The sequence below is a fragment of the Uranotaenia lowii genome, chromosome 3 (assembly GCF_029784155.1).
Source record: "Uranotaenia lowii strain MFRU-FL chromosome 3, ASM2978415v1, whole genome shotgun sequence".
Taxonomy (NCBI): Eukaryota; Metazoa; Arthropoda; class Insecta; order Diptera; family Culicidae; genus Uranotaenia; species Uranotaenia lowii.
The window spans coordinates 356,523,726-356,547,462 of record NC_073693.1 but is presented as its reverse complement, the minus strand read 5'-3'; the positions used below and the strand labels follow the sequence as shown (position 1 = coordinate 356,547,462).

General features: G+C 33.5%; 1 protein-coding gene across 1 annotated transcript in view; it reads left to right on the top strand.

The window, feature by feature from the left end:
* The window catches only part of LOC129753981 (very low-density lipoprotein receptor-like), a 28,550-nt gene extending 14,271 nt beyond the window's left edge, over positions 1-14,279 (top strand). Inside the window, exons 3-4 of the mRNA XM_055749835.1 lie at positions 3,469-3,591; positions 14,191-14,279. Of these exons, the coding sequence (XP_055605810.1) occupies positions 3,469-3,591; positions 14,191-14,279 (212 nt within the window). The remainder of the gene's footprint in view (positions 1-3,468; positions 3,592-14,190) is intronic.
* Positions 14,280-23,737: the final 9,458 nt, after the last annotated feature.

Here is a 23,737-nt window from a genome sequence, read left to right as displayed (position 1 = left end):
AAGCCTTCCGCTATTATAATAGGCACAAAACACAAGACGCTAAAGACCATTACCGTAAACTTAATTCTGCGTATAAAAAAGCTAGCTGCCGATGCTATAGGAACTATCTGACGCGACTGCAACGAAACTTTAAGAATAGTCCGAAATCGTTCTGGAAACATGTTAAAGATCAGCGGAGAGAATTTGGACTTCCAACCAACATGTTCTTGGAGGGCGAAACTGCAAGTTCGGATCTCGGTATATGTAATCTGCTCGCTAAAAAATTCTCTAGTGTTTTTACCACCGATTTAATCTCTGCCGATCAAATAGCTAACGCTGTTCGAAACGTTCCTTCCCTAAACGCATCTTTAAACATGATTGCAATTGAAGAGGAAACTATTTTAAAGGCAACCGCAAAAATGAAAAACTCTCTCTCCTCGGGACCGGACGGAATACCTGCCACATTTCTGAAACGCTTTATGCCCCATTTATTGTTTCCAATTAAACGAATATTTCAAGCTTCGCTGGACAGAGCAGTTTACCCTTCGCTGTGGAAGGATGCTTATATGTTTCCTGTTCACAAAAAAGGTGACAAAAGGGATATAAATAACTACAAAGGAATATCTGCCTTATGCGCAATTGCAAAATTATTCGAACTGGTAATTCTGGACCCCATTTTCTCATTCTGCAAGGAGTATTTTTCCAATGACCAACATGGGTTTATGCCCAAGCGTTCAACTAGTACGAACTTAATGAACTTTACATCCTATGTGCAAGAAAGTTTTACAGCGGGTATCCAAACCGACGCAATCTACACAGATTTGTCTGCCGCGTTTGACAAAGTTAATCATGAACTTGCTATTGCAAAACTCGAACGTCTTGGAATCTGTGGTTGCCTATTGAATTGGTTCCGTAGCTACCTGATCGGAAGAAAACTGACCGTTCGAACTAAGGATTCGTATTCCAGACAATTCCCTGCTACTTCCGGGGTTCCACAAGGGAGCCATCTAGGACCGATTGTGTTCCTTATTTATTTTAATGACGCACTTCTACTGCTCGACGGACCCAAACTCGCCTATGCTGATGATCTGAAATTGTTCAACGTAATCAAAGGCCCCGAAGACACTGCTGCACTGCAAAGGCAATTCGACCTTTTCGCTACCTGGTGCAACAACAATTGCCTGGCGTTGAACCGCAATAAATGTTCCGTCATAACATTTTCGCGTAAAAGGCATCCCATTTCCGCCGATTATTTCCTTTCGGATCACTTAATTGCCCGTGTGAACCACATCAAAGATTTAGGTGTGATTCTTGATCAAAAACTTGACTTCAAGACACATACAAACTATATAGTGGATAAAGCTTCTCGATGTTTAGGCTTTATTTTCCGCGTGACGAAGGACTTTAGAGACGTATACTGCTTGAAAAGCCTCTACTGCAGCCTCGTTCGCTCCATCCTGGAATATGCATCGGCAGTTTGGAGCCCTTTCTACCAGAATGGCGCTGATCGGATCGAAGCTCTACAACGACGGTTTATGCGATATGCTCTACGCCATTTGAACTGGTCTGACCCGTTCCACCTTCCAAGCTACGAGAACCGCTGCAACCTCATTAGCCTAGACACGCTACAAGCCCGTCGAGCTGTCACACGGGCCTTGTTTGTCTCCGATATCCTGACAACGAAAATTGACTGCCCTTCGCTATTGGAATCAATCAACATAAGTGTCAGACCTCAAGGACTACGGAACAGGAATTTACAGCTCTACACTCCCCTTCGTCAAAACAACTACGGGGCAAATAGTGCATTGATCGGTGTGATCAAGACTTTCAACCGTTACTCTGAACATTTTGATTTCGGTACATCGAGGGATTCCTTTAGAAGAAAAATTTTAATAGCGTTTAGGTCAAGGTAGTTTGTGTAAACTTTTTTTATAATTTTAATTATTTTGTTTTGTATCCATTTAATCATTGGGATCAACATGTGATCCGTTGATTTGTTACCAAATAAACAAATAAACAATATTTGAAACTTTCTTTTTTCATTTCTTGGTTCTGGTATGTGTTCCTCGCATTTACTATCGGTATTTTATGCTATCAAATTTTGACTTTCAAATATTGACTGTCAAATGTTGACTCTAAAAGATGGCTTATACCTTTTAAAAATTTTAATTCACAAATCTAACGATAGAGCTTCTTTATTTAGAATGCCCTTCGTATTGAAAATGTTCCTACATTTCTAAACAGCATCAAAATTATTTTTTTCATTTTAAATCCTCACTAAGCTGCTTGAAGGTACTTTGAGCAGCATGTGAACATGTCCTCGGAAAGTGTAAATTAAATTCCTTGAATACAGAGAGCTATCAAGGTTTTGCGCTTTCGTTCGCCGCGGTGGAATTTCAATCTTCCGGTTTCCGAGTGTCCGTCCTATGATCAGGGATCTTCGGTTGCATTGAAAGAAAAAAAAAGAATTCTATGAAAGCTGCCCCAGTCCGAGAAGGAATGTCGCCAATAAAATATGCATGTCCAGCTTTTTATTAGAAGACATTCTCTCTTAGTTATCTCCCGTTTTCCTTCGTAAATTTGCTGATTTGCACTATTCTTTCCGGCGGTCAACACTCACCAGAAAGAGGCAGTGACTGTCTGTGTCACATGGCGGCTCTAAGAGGGTTTGTGTGCGTGCGTTTATTTAAATTGAATCTGCCTAACGATAATGTATTCACCTATTTTCGCCATCTGGTGCCGCCGTTCTCTTTTTTTTTCGGTGGCCTTTCTTGGTTAAGCAAAATCAAGTGGTTGGAAAACCAGAAAGAATGGAGAATCCATTTTTCATCGCTCGCTCGCTCGCTCGTTTCATGTTCTGAACAGCTTGGCAATTTAATTAAACCAAAAATGTGAAATTTCATTTTTAATAAACGTGTGTGGTTTTGTTGTTTTTGCTACGGGATTTCATCGAGCCACCGCTGCCGTTCTCTCTGACTGATGATGTGGATATTTTCACCAAGAATGGCAATTTTGGGGTGCCAATCGTTGTTTAAATGGAACCGCAGCTATGTCTTTGACTCTCCCGTTCACATTTTTTAAATATTAATTATAATATTTTTCGCCTCCGGTGTCGTATTAACCAATTCAATTATTTTTTTGTCAACATCAACGGCATTCCTCACTCAATGGTTTCGCTTTTTGCCAGTCGATCTCATTTGATATTTAATGAATTTTAAAAATGCATTAACCACTAACCGTTGCTTGGATGCTCATTATTTTAATCCCATTTTCCCGCTAACTGCATGCAAACAATTTCATCTGGTGTGAACCGCAAATTAATCCGCTAACAAACAGGCTTATTAGTTTACTGACCCTGCAGTCAAATTACTACGATAATTTATGGCTAGTGACACACTCATTACTCATATGGTTACATTTTTGTTTGATTTTTCTCCCTTTTCTCATCAACGGATGCATGACACCCAATAATAACAACATCAACAACAGTAAGCAAAGTGTGCTCATCGGAGGAATTCACCTGTCGCAGCGGAACCGGAACCTGCATTCCGCTGGCCTGGATGTGCGACCAGAACCGGGACTGTCCGGACGGATCGGACGAATCGAGCTGCAGTAAGTACAATTTACTCATTTTTTGGGTTCACTTTTACTCATACTTTGGGGAAATCTCAACCAAAAAGACATTTTAAATGGGACAACTCATTGGGATATAATTTGGTATTTTCGTCACAAACATATTTTTTTTTTTTGGATTTGCTACTAAATCTTAACACGGTTAGAGAAAACTTAGTTTAAGATCGTTCCATTTGGAATGAAAAAAGATCCGTCTAACTTTCAAAGAGTGATGAATTTTTCTCTCTCAAGATCATCAAAACAATACAAAAACATACTTACCAGCTGAAATTCTAATAAAGACTCAAACGGGAGCATGCTGAGTCCTTTTTCGACTGATTAAATAGCACAAAATTTTTTGGGAACTTGTTTCGACCTTTAAACGAACTTGAAAGTTTCGTAAAAGGTAGGTTGGCTAACTACGTGAATATTAGGTGTGATACAGTAGATGCCCCCTGGATGGCCCTGATGTGAATTGTTACATTCATCCACGAGGCTCCTGTCTGTTAATCAGTTAAAAATTTGTTCTTTTTACTCGATTTTTTTTAATTGTTCCGTTTGGGTCGAAAAAGATCACGTCGAATTTTCAAGGAGTGATTAAACATTTTTTTTTTAAATTTCGGTTATCTTTTATCATGTAGTTTTCACGAATCATCACTTTAAGATTTCAAAGACTTTAATCTATTCAAAACTATAGACAGAAAAGGGTTAATTTGCTCAAAAATATAATTGAGCTGCAGTAAGTACATTTTACTTAACTTATGCTAATTCTTCAGGGAAATATCATGAAGATAATTGGATAATTCATAAAAAAGAAAGAGACTACAATTCTTATAGAATAACAGTATTGAGCTGAATCGATTATTGTATCAAATGTTACCAATTCATTGCTCATTCGAGCAATTTGAATTTAAGAACGTTCCTTTTGGCATGTAAAAAGTTCCGGCAAGCTTCCAACGAATGATGATTTTTTTTATATTTTCGGAACATTTACAATCATACTATACAAAAACTAATCAATCAATCGGATGAAACACAATGACACTAACAGAAGCAAATTTAGTCCTCACTTGACAGAAATTCCCTTTGGACCTTTTTCGGCCTTTAAACGTTTGGTTTGAAAATGAATCCCGTCAAACTTTCAAAGTCTTATGGGTCATTTTTTAAACCTTCTAGTGCATGGATTATGAATCCTTTAAATTGTTCGTCAATCTTTCAAAGAGTGTTGAAAGCTTTCCTTGTAATTTTTTTCAAAAGCAATAACGACTAATCTAAAGGCAGTCAAATATTTTCCCAGCTGTTACATTCATCAAAGACCCATCACATGAGTCATTAGTCCCTAAATCGACAGCACTTTCGACAAAGCCTTTCCCATTTTCCCAGTGACATTAATTCTCACTACTAGGCTTCATCGGATAGAACAACTTTCCGTCAGTCTCGACGACAACAAAACACCAACCTTTTCGCATAAAAGCTTCAACCGAATGAACTGAAAATGTGTTACTCAAAGCGAAAAATGTGTGATTCCTTGAGCCCATGCCATCACCTGAACGATGGGAATGTGAAACTTGTTGCCTCACCGACTCTTCTATCTGTGTACCTTTCACCTTACAACCTCCCTTGTCTCTCGAAGTAAAGAGAGTTCGAGTTCCATGTTGTACATCTGTCGTTCCGATGAGTGAGAAACTGCCATCAGGTGAATACTTTTGTTACTAACACCCCCACCTACTACTGCTGAAAACCTCGGGGAAACATTGGAACTGTAATAAAACTTTCGATATTACGAATCGTGCTTCCTTCTCTTTGGACCTCCACCACCACCAGTGCCACAAATCTGAGAATCAACCAACGAACCAAGGAATCAACCGATGGCAATGGCAAAGTGACACATTGTGTGTGTTATTATTCCGAAGCACACCAGCAGCAGAAGCATCATTGATGCTGCTGCTGTTGTATTCAACGAATGTATTCAGTAAAACTTGTGCTCTCCATTTCCGGTAAACTTGAACGGTATCGATTCGGGTTCATTCCTAGACTTACGTCCATAATTTACGTGACAGAAATTCCAAGCTCCGTTAAGAATAAAATATGAAAATTGAAAATACTACCAAATTTCTTGCTATTTAAGAAAACAGAACAACAGAATGAAAAAGTCAGAAATTCTGGAATTTAATAGACAGAAAATCAGTCAACCATACAGTTGAATGATCAGACAGTCAAATTGCCGAAAAACTTCAAGCCAGGAAGGCAGAAAATCAGAAAACCGGAAAGCCAGAATGCCAGGATTGTCATACTAGCTGAAATTAAGAAGGTTGTGGAAAATTCTAAAAATGAAAAAGTTTAAAAATCGAAAACTCGAAAAGTCCAAAAGTCAATACGACAAAAAATTGAAAATTTGACAGTTGAATTTTAAAAAAATTAAAAGTCTAAAATTTAAAAAGTCGAATAGTCGAAACGTTGAAAAGTCAAAAAGTCGAGAGCTCGGAAAGTCGAAAAGTCAAATAGTAAAAAATTAAAAAACCGTAAAGTGAAAAATTCGAAAAGTTGAAAGTCGAAAAGTTGAATAATTGAAAACACGAAAAGTCGAAAAGTAAAAATGTCAGAATGTCGAACATTCAAAAAATCAAAAGCCGGAAAGTCAAAAAGTCGAAGAGTCGGAAAGTCGAAAATTCGAAAAGTCGGAAAGTCGAAATGGCGATAACTCGAATAGTCGCAAAGTTGCAAAGTCGAAAAGTCGAAAAGTTGAAATATCTACAAGTCAAAAGTCGAAAAGTCGAAAAGTCGAAAAGTCGAAAAGTCGAAAAGTCGAAAAGTCGTAAAGTCGTAAAGTCGTAAAATCGTGAAGTCGAAGAGTTGAAAAGTCGAAAAGTCGAAAAATAGATAAGTTGAAAAGTCAAAAAGTCGAATAGTTGAAAAGTAAAAAAACGAAATGTCGAAAAGTTGAAAACTCAAAAAGTCGATAAACCTAATAGTAAAATTAAAGAAAAGTTGAAGATTCAAAATGTCGAGAATTCTTAAAGTCGAAAAGTTTAAAAAATAAATAGTCGTGAGGTCGAAAAGTGGAAAAGTGAAAAGGCGAAAAATCGTATAGTTTAAAAGTCGAAATGTTGAAAAGTCGAAAAATCTAAGAATAGATGATTTGAAAAGCCAAATAGTCGAAACGTCGAAAATTTAAAAAAGTGAAAAGTTGAAAAGTCGAAAATGTTGAAAAGGCGAAAAGTTAAAAAGTCGAATAAACGAAATGTTGAAAAGTCGAAAAATTTAAAAATAAATAGTTGTTAAGTCAAAAATTCATGAAAATTATAAGTCGGACAGTCGAAAAGTCAAAAAGTGAAAAAACAGAAAAATAACAATTTTGAAAAGTTGAAAAGTCAATATGTTGAAAATTCTTAAAGTCAAAAAAATGAAAAGTCGAATTGCTGAAAAATAAAAAGCCGAAAAGTCGTATAATCGAAAAATTGAAAAATTTAAAAGTTGAAAAGTCGAAAAGTCAAAAAATCGTAAAATCTTAGAGTAAAAAATTGAAAAGTCAAAAAGTCGAAAAAATCGAAAAGTAAATAAATAACGAAAACTTGAAAAGCTAAATGTCAAATACTTTTAAGGTCGAAAAGTTGAAAAATGTAAAGTACGATAGTGGAAAGGTCGAAATGTCAAAAAGTCGAATAGTCGATAAGTTGGAAAATTTAAAAATAGACAAGTTGAAAAGTTAATAAGCCGAAACGTCAAAAATTTAAAATGGAAAAATGTCGAAATGTTGAAAAGTCGAAAAGTTAGAAAGTCAAAAAGTCGAAAAATCGAATAGTCGGGAAGTCGAAGCGTCGAACAGTCGAAAAGTTGAAAAATCAAAAAGTCAAAATGTCGAAAGACGAAAAGTCGAAAAATCGAAAAGTTGAAAAGTCGAAAAGTCATAAAGTCGAAGAGTCGAAAAAATTAAAAGTCGGACAGTCGAAAAGTCAAAATGTTGAAAAATCGAAAAACAAAAATATTGAAATGTTTTAATGTCAAAATATCAAAAATTTTACAAGTAAAAAAGTTATGTCAAATAGCCAAAAATCGAAAAGTCGAAAAGTCGAATAGCTGAAAATTCAATAGGTGGGAAAAACGAAAAGTCGAATATTTGAAAAGTCGCAAAGTCGCAAAGTCGCAAAGTTGAAAACTTGAAAAGTTGAAAAGTCGAAAAGTTGAAAAGTTGAAAAGTTAAAAAGTTGAAAAGTTGAAAAGTTGAAAAGTTGAAAAGTTGAAAAGTTGAAAAGTTGAAAAGTTGAAAAGTTGAAAAGTTGAAAAGTTGAAAAGTTGAAAAGTTGAAAAGTTGAAAAGTTGAAAAGTTGAAAAGTTGAAAAGTTGAAAAGTTGAAAAGTTGAAAAGTTGAAAAGTTGAAAAGTTGAAAAGTTGAAAAGTTGAAAAGTTGAAAAGTTGAAAAGTTGAAAAGTTGAAAAGTTGAAAAGTTGAAAAGTTGAAAAGTTGAAAAGTTGAAAAGTTGAAAAGTTAAAAAGTTGAAAAGTTGAAAAGTTGAAAAGTTGAAAAATTGAAAAGTTGAAAAGTTGAAAAGTTGAAAAGTTAAAAAGTTGAAAAGTCGAAAGTTCGAAAAGTCGAAAAGATGAAAAGTTGAAAAGTTGAAAAGTTGAAAAGTTGAAAAGTTGAAAAGTTGAAAAGTTGAAAAGTTGAAAAGTTGAAAAGTTGAAAAGTTGAAAAGTTGAAAAGTTGAAAAGTTGAAAAGTTGAAAAGTTGAAAAGTTGAAAAGTTGAAAAGTTGAAAAGTTGAAAAGTTGAAAAGTTGAAAAGTTGAAAAGTTGAAAAGTTGAAAAGTTGAAAAGTTGAAAAGTTGAAAAGTTGAAAAGTTGAAAAGTTGAAAAGTTGAAAAGTTGAAAAGTTGAAAAGTTGAAAAGTTGAAAAGTTGAAAAGTTGAAAAGTTGAAAAGTTGAAAAGTTGAAAAGTTGAAAAGTTGAAAAGTTGAAAAGTTGAAAAGTTGAAAAGTTGAAAAGTTGAAAAGTTGAAAAGTTGAAAAGTTGAAAAGTTGAAAAGTTGAAAAGTTGAAAAGTTGAAAAGTTGAAAAGTTGAAAAGTTGAAAAGTTGAAAAGTTGAAAAGTTGAAAAGTTGAGAAGTTGCAAAAGTTGAAAAGTTGAAAAGTTGAAAAGTTGAAAAGTTGAAAAGTTGAAAAGTTGAAAAATTGAAAAGTTGAAAAGTTGAAAAGTTGAAAAGTTAAAAAGTTGAAAAGTCGAAAGTTCGAAAAGTCGAAAAGATGAAAAGTTGAAAAGTTGAAAAGTTGAAAAGTTGAAAAGTTGAAAAGTTGAAAAGTTGAAAAGTTGAAAAGTTGAAAAGTTGAAAAGTTGAAAAGTTGAAAAGTTGAAAAGTTGAAAAGTTGAAAAGTTGAAAAGTTGAAAAGTTGAAAAGTTGAAAAGTTGAAAAGTTGAAAAGTTGAAAAGTTGAAAAGTTGAAAAGTTGAAAAGTTGAAAAGTTGAAAAGTTGAAAAGTTGAAAAGTTGAAAAGTTGAAAAGTTGAAAAGTTGAAAAGTTGAAAAGTTGAAAAGTTGAAAAGTTGAAAAGTTGAAAAGTTGAAAAGTTGAAAAGTTGAAAAGTTGAAAAGTTGAAAAGTTGAAAAGTTGAAAAGTTGAAAAGTTGAAAAGTTGAAAAGTTGAAAAGTTGAAAAGTTGAAAAGTTGAAAAGTTAAAAGTTGAAAAGTTGAAAAGTTGAAAAGTTGAAAAATTGAAAAGTTGAAAAGTTGAAAAGTTGAAAAGTTGAAAAGTTGAAAAGTTAAAAAGTTGAAAAGTCGAAAGTTCGAAAAGTCGAAAAGATGAAAAGTCGAAAAGTCAAAAAGTCGAAAAGTCGCAATATCGAGAAGTCGAAAAAACGAAAAGTCGCAAAGTAGCAAAGTTGAAAACTTGAAAAGTTGAAAAGTCGAAAAGTTGAAAAGTTAAAAAGTCGAAAAGTTGAAACGTTGAAAAAATGAAAAGTCGAAAAGTCGAAAAGTTGAAACGTTGAAAAAATGAAAAGTCGAAAAGTCGAAAAGTTGAAACGTTGAAAAAATGAAAAGTCGAAATTCGAAAAGTCAAAAAGTCAAAAAGAGTCTTAAAGCCAAAAGAGTCGAAGAGTAGAAAAATTGAAAAAAAGAAAAGCTGAAATAATAATTTTAAGTGTAAGGGATTCGGAAAAAAAAATAAGCGAATAAAATAAAATTTCAATAAACTGTCAAATGTATCATAGCTTACAAAAAAGTGAAAGTAACGAAATTTTCAAAATTGTCAAAATTGTCGAAATTGTAAAAATTGTCAAAACTGTCAAAATTGTCGAAATTGTCAAAATTGTCAAAATTGTCAAAACTGTTAAAATTGTCAATATTGTCAAAATCAGTGAAATTGTGAAAATTGTCAAAATCGTCAGAATTGCCAAAATTGTCAAAAGTGTCAAAATTGTGTAAAATTGTCAAAATTGTCAAAATTGTCAAAATTGTCAAAATTGTAAAAAAATGTCAAAAATTTTCGAAATTTTCGAAATTTTCAAAATTTTCAAAATTGTCAAAATTGTCAAAATTGTCAAAATTGTCAAAATTGTCAAAATTGTCAAAATTGTCAAAATTGTCGAAATTGTTAAAATTGTCAAAATTGTATAAATTGTCAAAATTGTCAAAATTGTCAAAATTGTCAAAATTGTCAAAATTGTCAAAATTGTCAAAATTGTCAAAATTATCAAAATTGTCAAAATTTTCAAAATTGACAAAATTGTCAAAATTGTCAAATTTTCAAAATTGTCAAAATTGTCAAAATTGTCAAATTTGTCAAGATTCTTTTTTTGGCAAATTTAGGATATTTTTGTTTGACTTTGAGAAGAAAAAAATTTTTTTTTCTAACTTTTCCAAAAAATTTCTAGTTGTTTTTGAGATAACGTTCTTATTTTTCTTGTTGTGGGACATTAAAGGATCATTTTTGAAATTTTGGATGATATTGGAATTTTTTGATTTTCTTTTATACGAACATTTTTGAACATCTCTGGGTAATTCCAGATTCTTTTTGTTTTGTCCGTTATACTTTAAATATTTTGAGGATATTTTTTTATGTGATGTTCATTTAGGCCCATTTTGGTCCTTCCTCCACCCCGTACGTTGCTTTAGAAGTGGAACTTTTCGGGACCTTTCAGGCTGGTAAATTTCTGAGAAATTTTCCGTTTATATTGGCATTTTTTTTCGCGACATTTTGGTTTCATTTTTTGGGCAATTCTGGGATATCTTTGGAATATTTTCAAGATGTTTTTTAATCATATTTTATAATTTCTAGGACATTTTTGAAACCTTTTTACGACATTTGGCATTTTGGAGAATTCTAGGAGTTTTTTTCTGAATATTCTTAAGATATCTTTGAGTCATTTTAGGAACATTTTTGTGAATGTTTTAAGAAATTTAAAGGCGTTTTGACCAGTTTGAAATTCGAGATAAGTATTTTAAAAACATTTTCAGACAGATTTCGGTCTTTCCGGGGATATTCTGGGAAAATTTTTAAACAGTATGGAACATTTTTGGCTCTTTTCCAGAACATTTTAAAGAAATTCTACGGGCATTTAAGATATATTATCGAAATATTTTTGGAAGTCTTAAGGCATTTTTGAAATTTTTTTGTGCATATTATTCTTAAGGCATTAGTTTTTGGGATTTTCTGGAAATTACGTAGTTGTTTAGAATATTTCAAATTATTTTGAAGAATATCTTGGGACATTTTGAAACGATTTCGAAACATTTTCTGCAAATTCGGAAGGTATCTTAAAAGCATGTTGAGCATGAGCATTTTCCGGATTTTTTTAAAATTTGTTTAGGAAATTTCTTGGGCATTTTTGGGCCATTTTTGATATATTTTGGAACATTTTTGGATCAAGTCTTTAGAAGTGAAACTTTTCGGGACCTTTTAGGAATATTGCTGGTAGATTTCTAGAAAATTTATCGTTTTATTGGATTTTTTTTTTGATTAAGTTTTTGGGCAATTTTGGGATATCTTCGAAATTTTTTCGGGATGTTTGTGAGACATATTTGATTATTTCTAGGACATTTTCGGAAACTTTTTACCACATTTGACATTACGAAGAATTTTGGGGGTTGTTTGAGTCATTTTAGGTGCATTTTTGTGAATGTTTATAGAAATTTCAAGGACCGTTTTGACCAGTTTAAAGCTCGAGATAGGTATTTTAAAAACATTTTTAAGACTGATTTTGGACCTGACTGGAATATTCTGAGAATTTAGACAGTATGGAACATTTTTGCCACTTTTCCGAAACTTTCTTCAGACCTTCTTCGGACAATTAAGAGATATTATCGAAATATTTATGGAAAGTTTGAAGGCATTTTGGATAATTTGTGGCGCATTTTATTCTTAAGACATTATTTTTTGGGATTTTCCGGAAATTACGTAATGGTTTTGAATTTTTAAATTGTTTTTAAGAATATCTTTGGGACATTTGTAAAACGACGTCATCTTAGGAGCGTGTGAATGATTATTTTGAAACATTTATAAGATATTTTCGGTACATTCTTAAGTCATTGTTTTTGACATTTTCGGGATATTTTTGGAATATTTCTTAGATGTTGTTGAATGTTTTTCATACTTTCATACATTTTTGAGACATTTATCGGTTTTTTTAAATTTGTTTAGGAAATTTTTGAATCAATTTTGGGAAATTTTTATGAAATTTTTGGACCATTCTTCAGACGGTTTAAAAACTAAAACTAAAACTAAAGTTTTGGCAAATTTAAGAACTTTTCCTGAAACATGTTTTGGTTTTTTCAGGGATGAAATCGGAATACTTTTGATAAGTTTCTGAAAAATTTGGAAACATTTTTGGACATCTTCGGATAATTCGCAAGACATTTTTTAGTCATTTTCCGAGCATTTTTGATATATTTTAGAAATTTTCGGGTCATCATTCTTTAAGCTTTTTTTTGACATTTACCGATCATTTTTGGGACATTCTCAGGTTATTTTCAAACACATTTTAAAATATCTTCAAAAAATTTAAAAACTTATTTTTTTTAATTTTTTGGGAAACGCTTAAGACATATTTAGGTAGTTTTCAAGACTGTTTTTGACTCTTTCTGTTTTGGTAAAAAAAATGAAAATGTAGGGCTTTTCTGGACGACTCTCCACATAGATCCGATTGTAGGCAAAGCATCAAAACTCACATTTCCATTTGGTTCGATTTTTTTTTTGCTTCTCCTCTATCACTTCAGCATGAAACGATATCCCATAAACGGCAACAAATTCAACGTCTTTCAAAGTTGTAAGTAGGTGGACTACCTTTATGTGGGGGGCATCAGCTTCAATTGTCATTGCTCGTACACATGAATTCACATCCGCATTCACCCAGTGTTGAGGAACAAAAAAGAAACTAGGTGAAACTGGAACCAATAGAAGAATTTATATTTTTCGCTCTCTGGAACAAGTAAGTCAGTTTAAAAAAAGGAAAACCGCACACAATGGCTTCCTGTTTGAAAAAATGGCTTTTCTGCCTCAGTTTCTGAATTTTTAGGCACTGGTAAAATGGAAGAAAAATCAAGTCAATGAATCTGTTGAAGGTTGACAGTGGAATTGGCGATGCCCGGAAAGAGGCTTCTCGATTTCCTAGCATCGATGATGATGGCAGAAAAATTGAAAAAAATAGGGGTTTCCCTCCAATTTTCAGTTAGTTCAACCGAATGATTTTGTTGTCTACCTTCAGGCGTTTTTAAGGGAAGCGTTTTTATCTTCGGTTTCGGAAAAGAATGTTTGACTCAAATTTTAATAATTTTTATAGAAAATTTCAGAAAAATCAATAAAAAAAATTATCTCGGAACAGCTCAAAAAACAGATTTTTTTTTTCTAATTTCGATTAAATTTCATTTCCGCATCTGGCATTATTCGATTCCAACATCACCAAGGTTTAATCCTAATCGAATTGAATCTCGCTCCATCAACAAGTGACTCCGCTACTCACTCAGTAAGTCCTCCTTCTCGGTTTTATTACTGAGTCACCGGTAAATCAGTCCAGCAAGGAAGAAAATGCGATTTTCATGCTCACTTAGCTCGCGCTAAGCTCCCAAACATTTACGCTCTTAACTCTAATTTCCACTCTCCACGGACCTTCTTCTTCCGTAGAATGTTGAACCTTCATTTCGGGAAAATTATCGCCAGTTGTCGATTGGCATTTAGCTGGAAGTTCGCCGAAGCTGACAGAAACAGCTAGTCTCGTTAAGATATCAGCTCCTAACAGCCGTCGGGATGATGATTTCTGTGGAAAAGCGCCTCCCTCCTGTGCCAGTGATGAGATCCTCTTTTTTGGGGGGAAAAATAAGAATCTCAAAACGATGTCGCCAGTCCGTGTTCATGATGTTCTTGATTAGATGAGAGGCCTCTTCGCCGTCATCTGGCCCCGGATGGCAAAGTGTTTGGTTTCGTTTGGTTGTGTTTCTGGCATTCGGAAAAGCTTCCTTATAGGTTATGTTTTGCGTAAGTGACTTCCATGCGTAAAGCCCCGCATTGCCCCCATCCACGGAACCATTATTGTTGGTTGTCTTCCCGAAAGGAGATGATCATTATCATCATTGGCCTAATCGCGTTTCTTGTCGCCTTCTGTTGTTCCAAACACAGAACCTCGCCGGAATCTCCAGAGGGAGGGAGAATTTGCCAAAGACAACCGAAAAACGGCGCAGCACTTCAGGCACAATTATAGCGCGTAATTATCGTTCAAATTTATTAATTCAATTCCTCTGCCTTGCGGGTGTCAAACACTCGAAGACTTTTCAGCAGCAGAAGAAGAAGCAGACTCAAACCCTCGTAGAACTGTGCCCATGTGGCGCATTCTCAATTGGCTTTCAAGAAGCTGAAAGTGGCAAAAACGAAGGAATGGGGATCCTCATACGAAACACATTATATACACATTGATACGACCTGACCTGGCCTCAACTGGCAGCCGCACATACGTGAGTTTTACGACTCTCAGATGGAGGAACCAAACCGCGCTAATGGGTCTCTGTTCTTGAAGCGGAATCGTTCTTCTATCTTGCAGCCTTCGAGAGGATAATGTGTCATAATCGGAATGTATACATTCACATTTCCGAGAAGTTGCTCCTTTTCCAAAGAAGGAGAGCTGTTCCTAGACAAATTTGTGTCAATTTTTAAGGACCTTTTCCAATCATCCAAAAATTTTGTTTGACATTTTTTGAAAACCAATTCAAAAACTTTCATGAGAAACGCCTGAAAGTAGTCAACATTGTTGAGTAGTTCAATTGACACCTTTTTATTTTAGGGTTTTTTTTTTCGCAGACATCACCAACGATGCTTGGAAATCAAGAAGCCTCATATTGGCATTAAAGGTTCTACTGTCAATTGAATCACTGACTAGATTTTTCTTCAATCTTTCCGAAGTCTGAAAGCTGGGAAATTGAGGCACAAAAGCCTTTATTTCAGACAGGGAGTCATTTTGTGAAGTTTCATTTTTTTAAACTGACTTACTTGTTCAATAGGCAAAATGAACACAGTGACTGGATGAATACGGATGTGAATTTCTAAGTTCGAGCAATGACAATTGATGCTGATGCCCCCCAAATAAAGGTACAACATTCTAACTTTGAAAGGCGTTAAATTTGTTACAGTTTATGGGATATCGTTTTATGTTGAAGTGATTTAGGAGCAGATAAAAAAAACGAAACAATTGAATGTGAGTTATGATGTTATGCCTAAAGTTGGATCCATTTGGAGATTCACCCTTAAAAAAACTCGAGAATTTTAGAATGCAAAATTAACTGAATCTGAAAATCTTTAAAAAAAGCCGCCAACATGTTTTAAGAACTTCCCAAAATTTTCAAAAAATGTCCAAAGATATTCTAGGAAAGATTCTAAAAATAGCCAAAAAATGTCTCAAAAATGTCTGGAGATAATAAAAAAAATTCTAAACACATGAAGGACCGCGATGAAATCAAAGCCCAAAAAAAATTGGCATTTTCTACCTCCAAAACTACTAAACAAGCGAAAAAACGAGATATCTCGTATATATGTGAAAATGCTCCGAAAATAATCCGAAACTGTTCTAAAATCTTTAAAATGTCTTGTTGATGTGGTATTGATTTTCTATTTTGAAATCGGCACTGCAGTCTATTTTCGGAATGATGATTATTTTATTCCATCCAACGTTTCGAGACTTGGTTGGTCTAATCCTCAGGGAAAACAAAAACCAGTCGAAATCTGAACAATATAAAAATGTCTGAAATATTTAAAATAAATTAGCCGGTTAGGCTAAGATTGCCAGAATTTTTTAAGCATTTATCCGGGTCGGACAAATCCGCGCAATTTTATATAAAAACCTAGCAAATTCCGGGAATTTGATTTCAAAATTGACGACCAAAAATCCGAGTAATATTCGGGCGAATTTGATCACAACCCAGAAAGTACTCAGCAAATAAATTTTGAAACATTCTTGGGTCATCATTCTTTAAGGCTTTTTTTTGTTTACATTTTCCGAACATGTTAAGAACATTTTCAAGTTATTTGGAATTTTGGAGATTTTTAGGGTGTTTTCCTAAATATTCTTTAGATATCTTTGAGTAATTTAAGGAACATTTTTGTGAAGGTCTTTAGAAATTTTAAGACGTTTTGATCAGTTTGAATTTCTAGATAGGTATAATAATAACATTCTTAGGATAGATTTTGAACTTGGACTTGATGTTTTCGGAAGATTTTGAAATGGTATGGAACATTTTTGCCACTTTCCTGGAACATTCTTAAAAACGTTGAGGACCGCGAAGAAATCTTAGCCCGGTAACACCAAAATTTTGCATTCTCAGAAAGGAGTGTTCCTGATTCTTCAAATTTAGTAGGTATATTTAAGTTATTGCGTTTCAGCATAAATTGTATCACATCTAAGTTATGCTTCTCAGTGTCAGTCGAGCGATAGAACGATAAATCTAGTATTTGGTTCGCAAAGTGTTTAAGACATTCTTCGGACATTTTAGAGTTATTATCGAAATATTTTAGAAAGTTTTGAGACATTTTCAAACATTTTTGGTGCATTTTACTCTGTAACCACAATTACTGGGTTCTGATCTCGAGAGTGTTCGGAATATAGTTAGAAACCCGACGATTTAGAATTCAACACTTTATTGAAAACTACTGAACTTAAGTTAAACTATTTATTCCGACTGATAGAAGTTTATTGGCGAACAACACTTGACACTCTGCGAGCTATAGCGATATAGCCTCGTTATGACGTGTTCTGAGCAATCAACGTGCTCCAACTGACCCGTTTGTGGGTTGGAAAAACTATAAATAACTTCTACCGGCTACCAACGATCATCGGACACACGATCGTCCGTCATCAGAACAAAAGCTGTTGGTGCCCGAGTGATTTCTACCTAGCTTCGTCTATTGTTGCTACATTTGGCTAGGGTTTGCGGTAACAACTCTTAAGATATTATTTTTTGGGATTTTCTGGAAATTAACGAATAAGTGTGAAGTTTTCAAACTATTTGAAGAATATCTTTGTGACCTTTGTGAAACGATTTTGAAACATTTTTTGCTATTTCTGAAGACATCTTAGGAGCGTGTAAGAGACTATTTTGAAACATTTGTGAGACATTTTCGATACATTTTTGAGTCATGGTTTTTGACAATTTCGTGATATTTTTGGAATATTTTTTTAGATGTTGTTGATTATTTTTTCTACTTTTTTTTTTTTAAATATTTTTGAGACATTTTTGAGACTTTTCCGATTATTTTTCAAATTCGTTTAGAAATTTCTTTTAAGTTTTTCGGGAAATTTAGAAGGATTCCGTGTGATAGCCGGGCGAATTTTATCAAAACCCAGAAAGCACTCAGCAAAAATCAAGCAAAGAAACGAAAAAAAAAAACCTTCACCAAACTCGTCGACAGATTTTAAATCGGTTTGCAAAACAGCTTTCATGATTATTTTTATAAAATTTGCTCAAAAATTTTCGTTTTAGAGGCATAAATGTTAAAAGAAATCAAAACACAATTTGTTTTATTTTTGTTGATTGGCCAAATAAAGTGAATAATTTCAGGCAAAATCCTAGCCTTTAACAATAAAATCCGGGCAACCGGGCCGGGCCGGACTGTTCCTAATATTGTATCAAATATCCGGGAAAACCCGGAAAAAAACCGGCAATCTGGCAACCTTAGGTTAGGACAGTGGTCGTCAACCTGCGGCTCTTTGGATGAGTAGTAGTGTCTCTTTAACGTCAATTTCAAATATCCTATATTTCAGTCAAATTCAGACCTACTTAAACCAACTAATAATCGTTACCATGTGGAAAACCTGATACAAATTGCCATTTTTGTCAGACATTTTTTTTAACTATGAATACCAAATCGAAATAAACATCACTAACTTTGACGAGAAGCATTTTTTTTGTATTAAACTAGCTGACCCGGTAAACTTCTTTTTACCTTTTACTTAATAAATCGTTGGAAAATGTTTAACTTCATTTACAGATCTTTAACTTCTTCGTGCTCGTGAATAAATTTTTATGAAAATAGTCATGAAATTGTTCGAGTTATGTCCCATTTCAAGTTGGAACGAAAATAAAGTTTCTCTAGGCTATAGTACAAATCATTTTTGAATCGAAAAACCCTCGGATACCAAATTTCACTTCATTCCGACCGCCCGTTTTTACGTTATGGTGTTACAAAAAAAACGCCTTAATTTTTATTTTTGAGAATAAAATTACAACTATGGCTATCAAATTAGAGTTTGAAAATGAACATTAAGACAAGAAAAAAATAATTATCCAGTCAGAAATCAGAAATGCAAAATAGTTTCTTAAATTGTAAAAAGACTTATAATATAATTAAGACGAATCAGAGGAATACGACGGAGGTTGGTGCACCTTCCCTATGAAACTTTTCTGAGGTTCTCTTCAGAGTCTTCTGAGATGCGTTTGATACTCTTTTACCTTAAAAGCTCTTTTCAAAGCCATTATACGCTCTTTCAGGACTCTTCAGACTCTTTTGAACCTTTCTTCAAATTCATTAAGGGCTTTTTTAGGACTCGGAGATTGGTCTGAGACGGTTTTTAAATTGATCTAAAACTTTTTTTGGATTTGTTGTGACTCTGTGGGGGAATTTCGAGGCTCTCTGGAGCCCTTTTTCTGGCTCTTGAGAGTGTCTTTTGACTTAATTTGACAAATTATAACAAATCTATTTTAAGACTCTTTCGATACTCTAAAGGACAATTTAGAGACTCTTTTGAATTTTTTATGATTGTTTCGGGATTTTTCTGACTGTTTTGAGGCTGTTTCAAAGTTCTTCCAAGACTCTTTTACAGTTCTTCCAGGACTCTTAAGACACTTTAAAGTATTTTGGAGACACTTTTACGACTGTTCTGAGACTCTTTTAGAAGTTTTGAGACTCTTTTTGAACTTTCGCAGAAAAGATTGAAATTCATTAGAGCCCATTCTATGGAGATTTTTTTCGACTTTTATTTAAATCTTCAGGTGTTGTTTTCAAACTAACTTCAAACTTTTTAGAGACATGAATTGAGACTCTTTCAAGACTTTCTTGGGGGATGAATAAACCAATTGGTTTAAAATCCCCGAAAAAAAGACTTTCTTATGGAACTCTTTGGTGTCTATTGTGGGGCTCTATCAATACTTTTCTGAAAATTCAAAGACTTTTTTGTATCAATATAAATGTGAAGAACTTAAAAGTCGAAGAAAAATATTGAAAATTTAAGTTAATAGGCAAAAAAAAGGTTTATATAAATTATGTTTAAGTTTTTTTTTATATCAGTTTCCTACCGAAGGAAAGCTTACGGTCACATATGTGTGCTTAAACAAATCACATAACAGTATTGTAATATGTATTCTATTGGAGGAATTCATCCACAACTTTTTTTTTTCAAAATATGTTTTACTGAATATTTCGGTTTCGGTGTAAAATGCTCACAAATTTCACAAAACATTTATGAGTCCCTTCTTTTGAAGGTTCTTATTTTTTAAGCAACCAGTTGAGTTGAGTAGTTATGATTTATGCTTATAAATCTAAAAATAATAATAATTGGTTTCAACATGCTCATAAATAAGTTTCATGAAATTCTCACTTTAAACTGAATGAGGACAAAGAACAGGAAGAAAAGTCAATTGTGATTTTAGAGCATGCTGATTCTTGATTTTGAAGCTTCAGTTTGAAAAACAGAATAAAATTTCACAGTATTTCTGAAATAATTAAATGAATGTTCTCCTTTGAATCATCCCTTAGTTTTCAAAAACTAGAGCTGGGAGCTTGGGAATAGAAAATATAGAAATTTTAGATAGAAATTTCATTACACCTAAGAAATGTGGCTCTATCGAACATACAAATTTTGAAAAATTTTAATTTTCGGCTCTTCTCACTCAAAAGGTTGCCGACCATAGGGTTAGGGTCATATAAACCCGGATTACTATTTTGCCTGTATCTTCAAATCTTCTGAACCGATTTTCATAAATTATAGCATTTTGGAAGCGTCTACATGAAAAAAAAAATTAAATTTTTTTTTGGTGTCTGAAAACTGAGACAATAGGCAAAATGGTCAAAAAAGATGGCGTTTTTTGATCAAGGATCGAGACCACCCTGGTTACAATAATGAAATTTCATCAAATTTACAAGAAAGAAAAGATAATTAAAATGTTTGATATTTTTATCACATTGAGAACCGCGAAAAACATACAACGAGAGTTTTGATAAATTCTTGAGCCGTATTTCAATACAAAAAGGAATAAATGGGCAGATTTCAAATTCTTAAGTTGATTGAAGTGTCGTTTTTGTTTTCTTATAATATTATTCGATAATTAAGTTTAACATTTCAGAGAAGTTGTGCTAAGGGTAACAAAAGGCGTAAAGTCGATACAGCTCAGATTTGGCCCACAATATGATTTAATACTAGAGTTGGTAACCCTATCCGTTTCTTGATTTTTAATTCATTATTATCGATTAGAATTGAAGCAAAGCCATTGACGAGAAAAAAAATCTGACTTTCTGTGATTTTACCCAAAATTATGCGACGGTTTTCTGTGATGCATTTTTCATAAATTTTATTCAAAAGTCATGTCAAATTGCATCTTATTACATTTTACTTTAGAAAAATTATTTAACATTACAGATTTTATCATATTTTTCCAATTTAAAGATAATTATCCAAAATTTATACTGACATCAAAAATTTAATTTTGAAAAAATCGTCCTAAATTTGAAAATTCTGTGAAATCTGTGAACACTTTTTAAAATTCTTTTTTCTTTTCTGTGATGAAAATTGGCTCAAAATTCTGTGAAATTATAGATTTTTCAGTGATTTCGGCAACCTTGGCTGTGATCTGTAAAACCAAGCACTTTTATTATTTCAATAAAAGCGCTAAATCTATTTTAACTCATATCAATCCATAGTTTTTCAAAACGATTTCAACAAAATGAGTTATCTTTGGAGCACACCGATTTATGAGGGACTTTTTGGCTCGTTTTCTGGAGACCATAAAAATCAAAACTGAAATTTTAAGAAGCATCTGATATCAGAAATTTTAACAATTTGGAAATGATACAATTAATAAAAATCGTTTCAGTAGTTTTGAATTTATAACTAAAACAATAATCCGGGTGAATATGATTCTAACCAGCCTATTGTCTTTCTTTTTTGCTGAGTAACTCTGGTAACCCAGTTAAATAATCAAAAAATGAAGAAATTGTAGAACTCTTCATTTTAGGAAAAGTCAGAAAATTTTCTGTGTCTAGCTTAAACCGTTCCTGAGATATTGCTTCGAGAAAGTACAGTTCTGGTCGTATAGACCTTAGAAAGGAAGGAAGAAAAAAAATGTTCCGGAAGTTTTCTTAAAACTGGTCTTAAAACATACAAAAAAATTCTAAGAATTTCCCTCATATGTGCTTAAAATATCACAAAAATATCCCAAAATATTCAAAAGTACCCCCATAAATTGTTAAAAATATTTCCGAAACAGCTCAAAAACACTCCATAACTTAAATTGAAAATATCAACGAAATACCCGAAATCTATCTGAAGAAAATTCCTTAAATTTCAAAAACTAATAAAGTCTAAAAAACGCCCAAAAACTTTCCTTACAATGTTTCTTGCATGTCCCTCAAACGTTTCATAAACAACCAGAAAGTCATTATGTCAATTTTGTCAATTTATTTTGTAAATTTTGTTAATTTTGTTAATTTTGTCAATTTTGTCAATTTTGTCAATTTTGTCAATTTTGACAATTTTGTCATTATTGTCAATTTTCTCAATTTGGTCAATTTCGTCAATTCTGTCAATTCTGTCAATTTTGTCAATTATGTCAATTATGTCAATTTTGTCAATTTTGTAAATTTTGTCAATTTTGTCAATTTTGTCAATTTTGTGAATTTTGTCAATTTTGTCAATTTTGTCAATTTGGCAATTTTGTCAATTTTGTCAATTTTGTCAATTTTGTCAATTTTGTCAATTTTGTCAATTTTGTTAATTTTGTCAATTTTGTCAATTTTGTCAATTTTGCCAATTTTGTCAATTTTATCAATTTTATCAATTTTATCAATATTATCAATTTTATCAATATTATCAATTTTATCACTTTTGTCAGTTTTGTCAATTTTGTCAATATTATCAATTTTGTCAATTTTGTCAGTCTCGATGCGCACGCGGACCCGAACGGTTGCGTTCTGTTTTTGCTCCGGGCAAATGTTTGAACACCATAGGCTTTTTTCGAATTTTATTTCAACTCGAATCGAAAGTTTTTGTGCGTGTGAGCGGTTTCATCAATCAGGTGTTATATGAAAAGTTCATAATTAGAACCTTGTTAAGCATCTTTCCATGCTACCAGTTTTTTTCTAGAACAAACCCCGAAAACAGGAAAAATATGCGATTTCCAAAGTACCTATTTTCCAGCGGCATTTCGAGCAAGGAAAGGTGGATTCAGGTGAAAAGAGGAATGAATGTTTCGAAATTGTGTCGTCAATTCTCAACGATAATAAATTAATTGTGTGACTCCTTATGTGAAAAATGAAAGTGTTGTGGAAAATAGTTTCACTAATTCGTAACTATGAAGAAGATTAATTCACCAGTACGCTGACATGTTAGAACATGTGCATCAGTAGCGCGACCTTCGATTTTCATTGTACGGAAATTTGGCTGGATCGAAGCAAGCATTGCACGGCAGCATTGAGGCTTGCAGACAGCTGACACTTAACGCGGGGAGAAGTTTCCATTTTAGCCATTTTACTTTTTTTATCAAGCGTGTTTCTGCTCGTGCTTCTTCTTATTTGTGTAGTTTTGTTTGAAATAATTATGGGATTTTTGCTACGTGGTTTATAACCCACTTTTCCCTGGGAGAAACAAGTGGGAAGTATGTAGATATCATAGGATTTAGAACATATTTGAAATTTGTTTCTCCGTTTAGCTTTTCTTTAATCGCTCTATGATGGTTTGCGGGATCGTAGTTTTCTCGCTTTATTGAATCAATCTAGGCGACGATTGCAAAGTTTTGATTGCTGGACGACCCGTCGTGGGTCTGCATGTTGTTAGGTGGACTCGAGCCGAGACATGTTTCGAACAAAATAAGAAAATTTCAATTCGTTGCGGGGTGGCCAAAGTGGCTATAACTTTCGGATGTGGTGAAAAGATGCGACGTGTACGATAGTCCAAACTTTATTAAAACTCCTCTTCTCAACGTGCTTGGCAGAAGGCCCCAAAATTTTATACAAGCAAAGTGTGGTACAAAGGCTATTGTTCAAATAATCATTTTGATGATCGAAGACCGCCAAATCTTCTCCTTCTCTTAGATGATGATTGCAGCTGACGATTCGATGATGTAAGCAACTAGGGTGGCTACATATACCCCCCCTTAAGACGCAGGTACGAGGTCATTTGTAGCGATCCGGGATAATAACACGTCTTCCTGACCTGGTTACCTGCGTTGATATTTTTGTCGAATCTGAATAATCCTTGTTGTCGACCGTGAGATACGCTGGTTTCAAGCGGTCAACAGAAATTTTCACTGGTTTTCCGTTGATCTCAACTGTATAAAACTTATCTTCCCGCTTGACTACTTTGTATGGTCCGTCGTATGGCCTAGATAAAGATGGGCGAATAGAATCGTTCCGGACGAAAACATTTTTGCAAGAAAGCAAATCCTGGTGGATGAAAACCTTTCGGGTACCA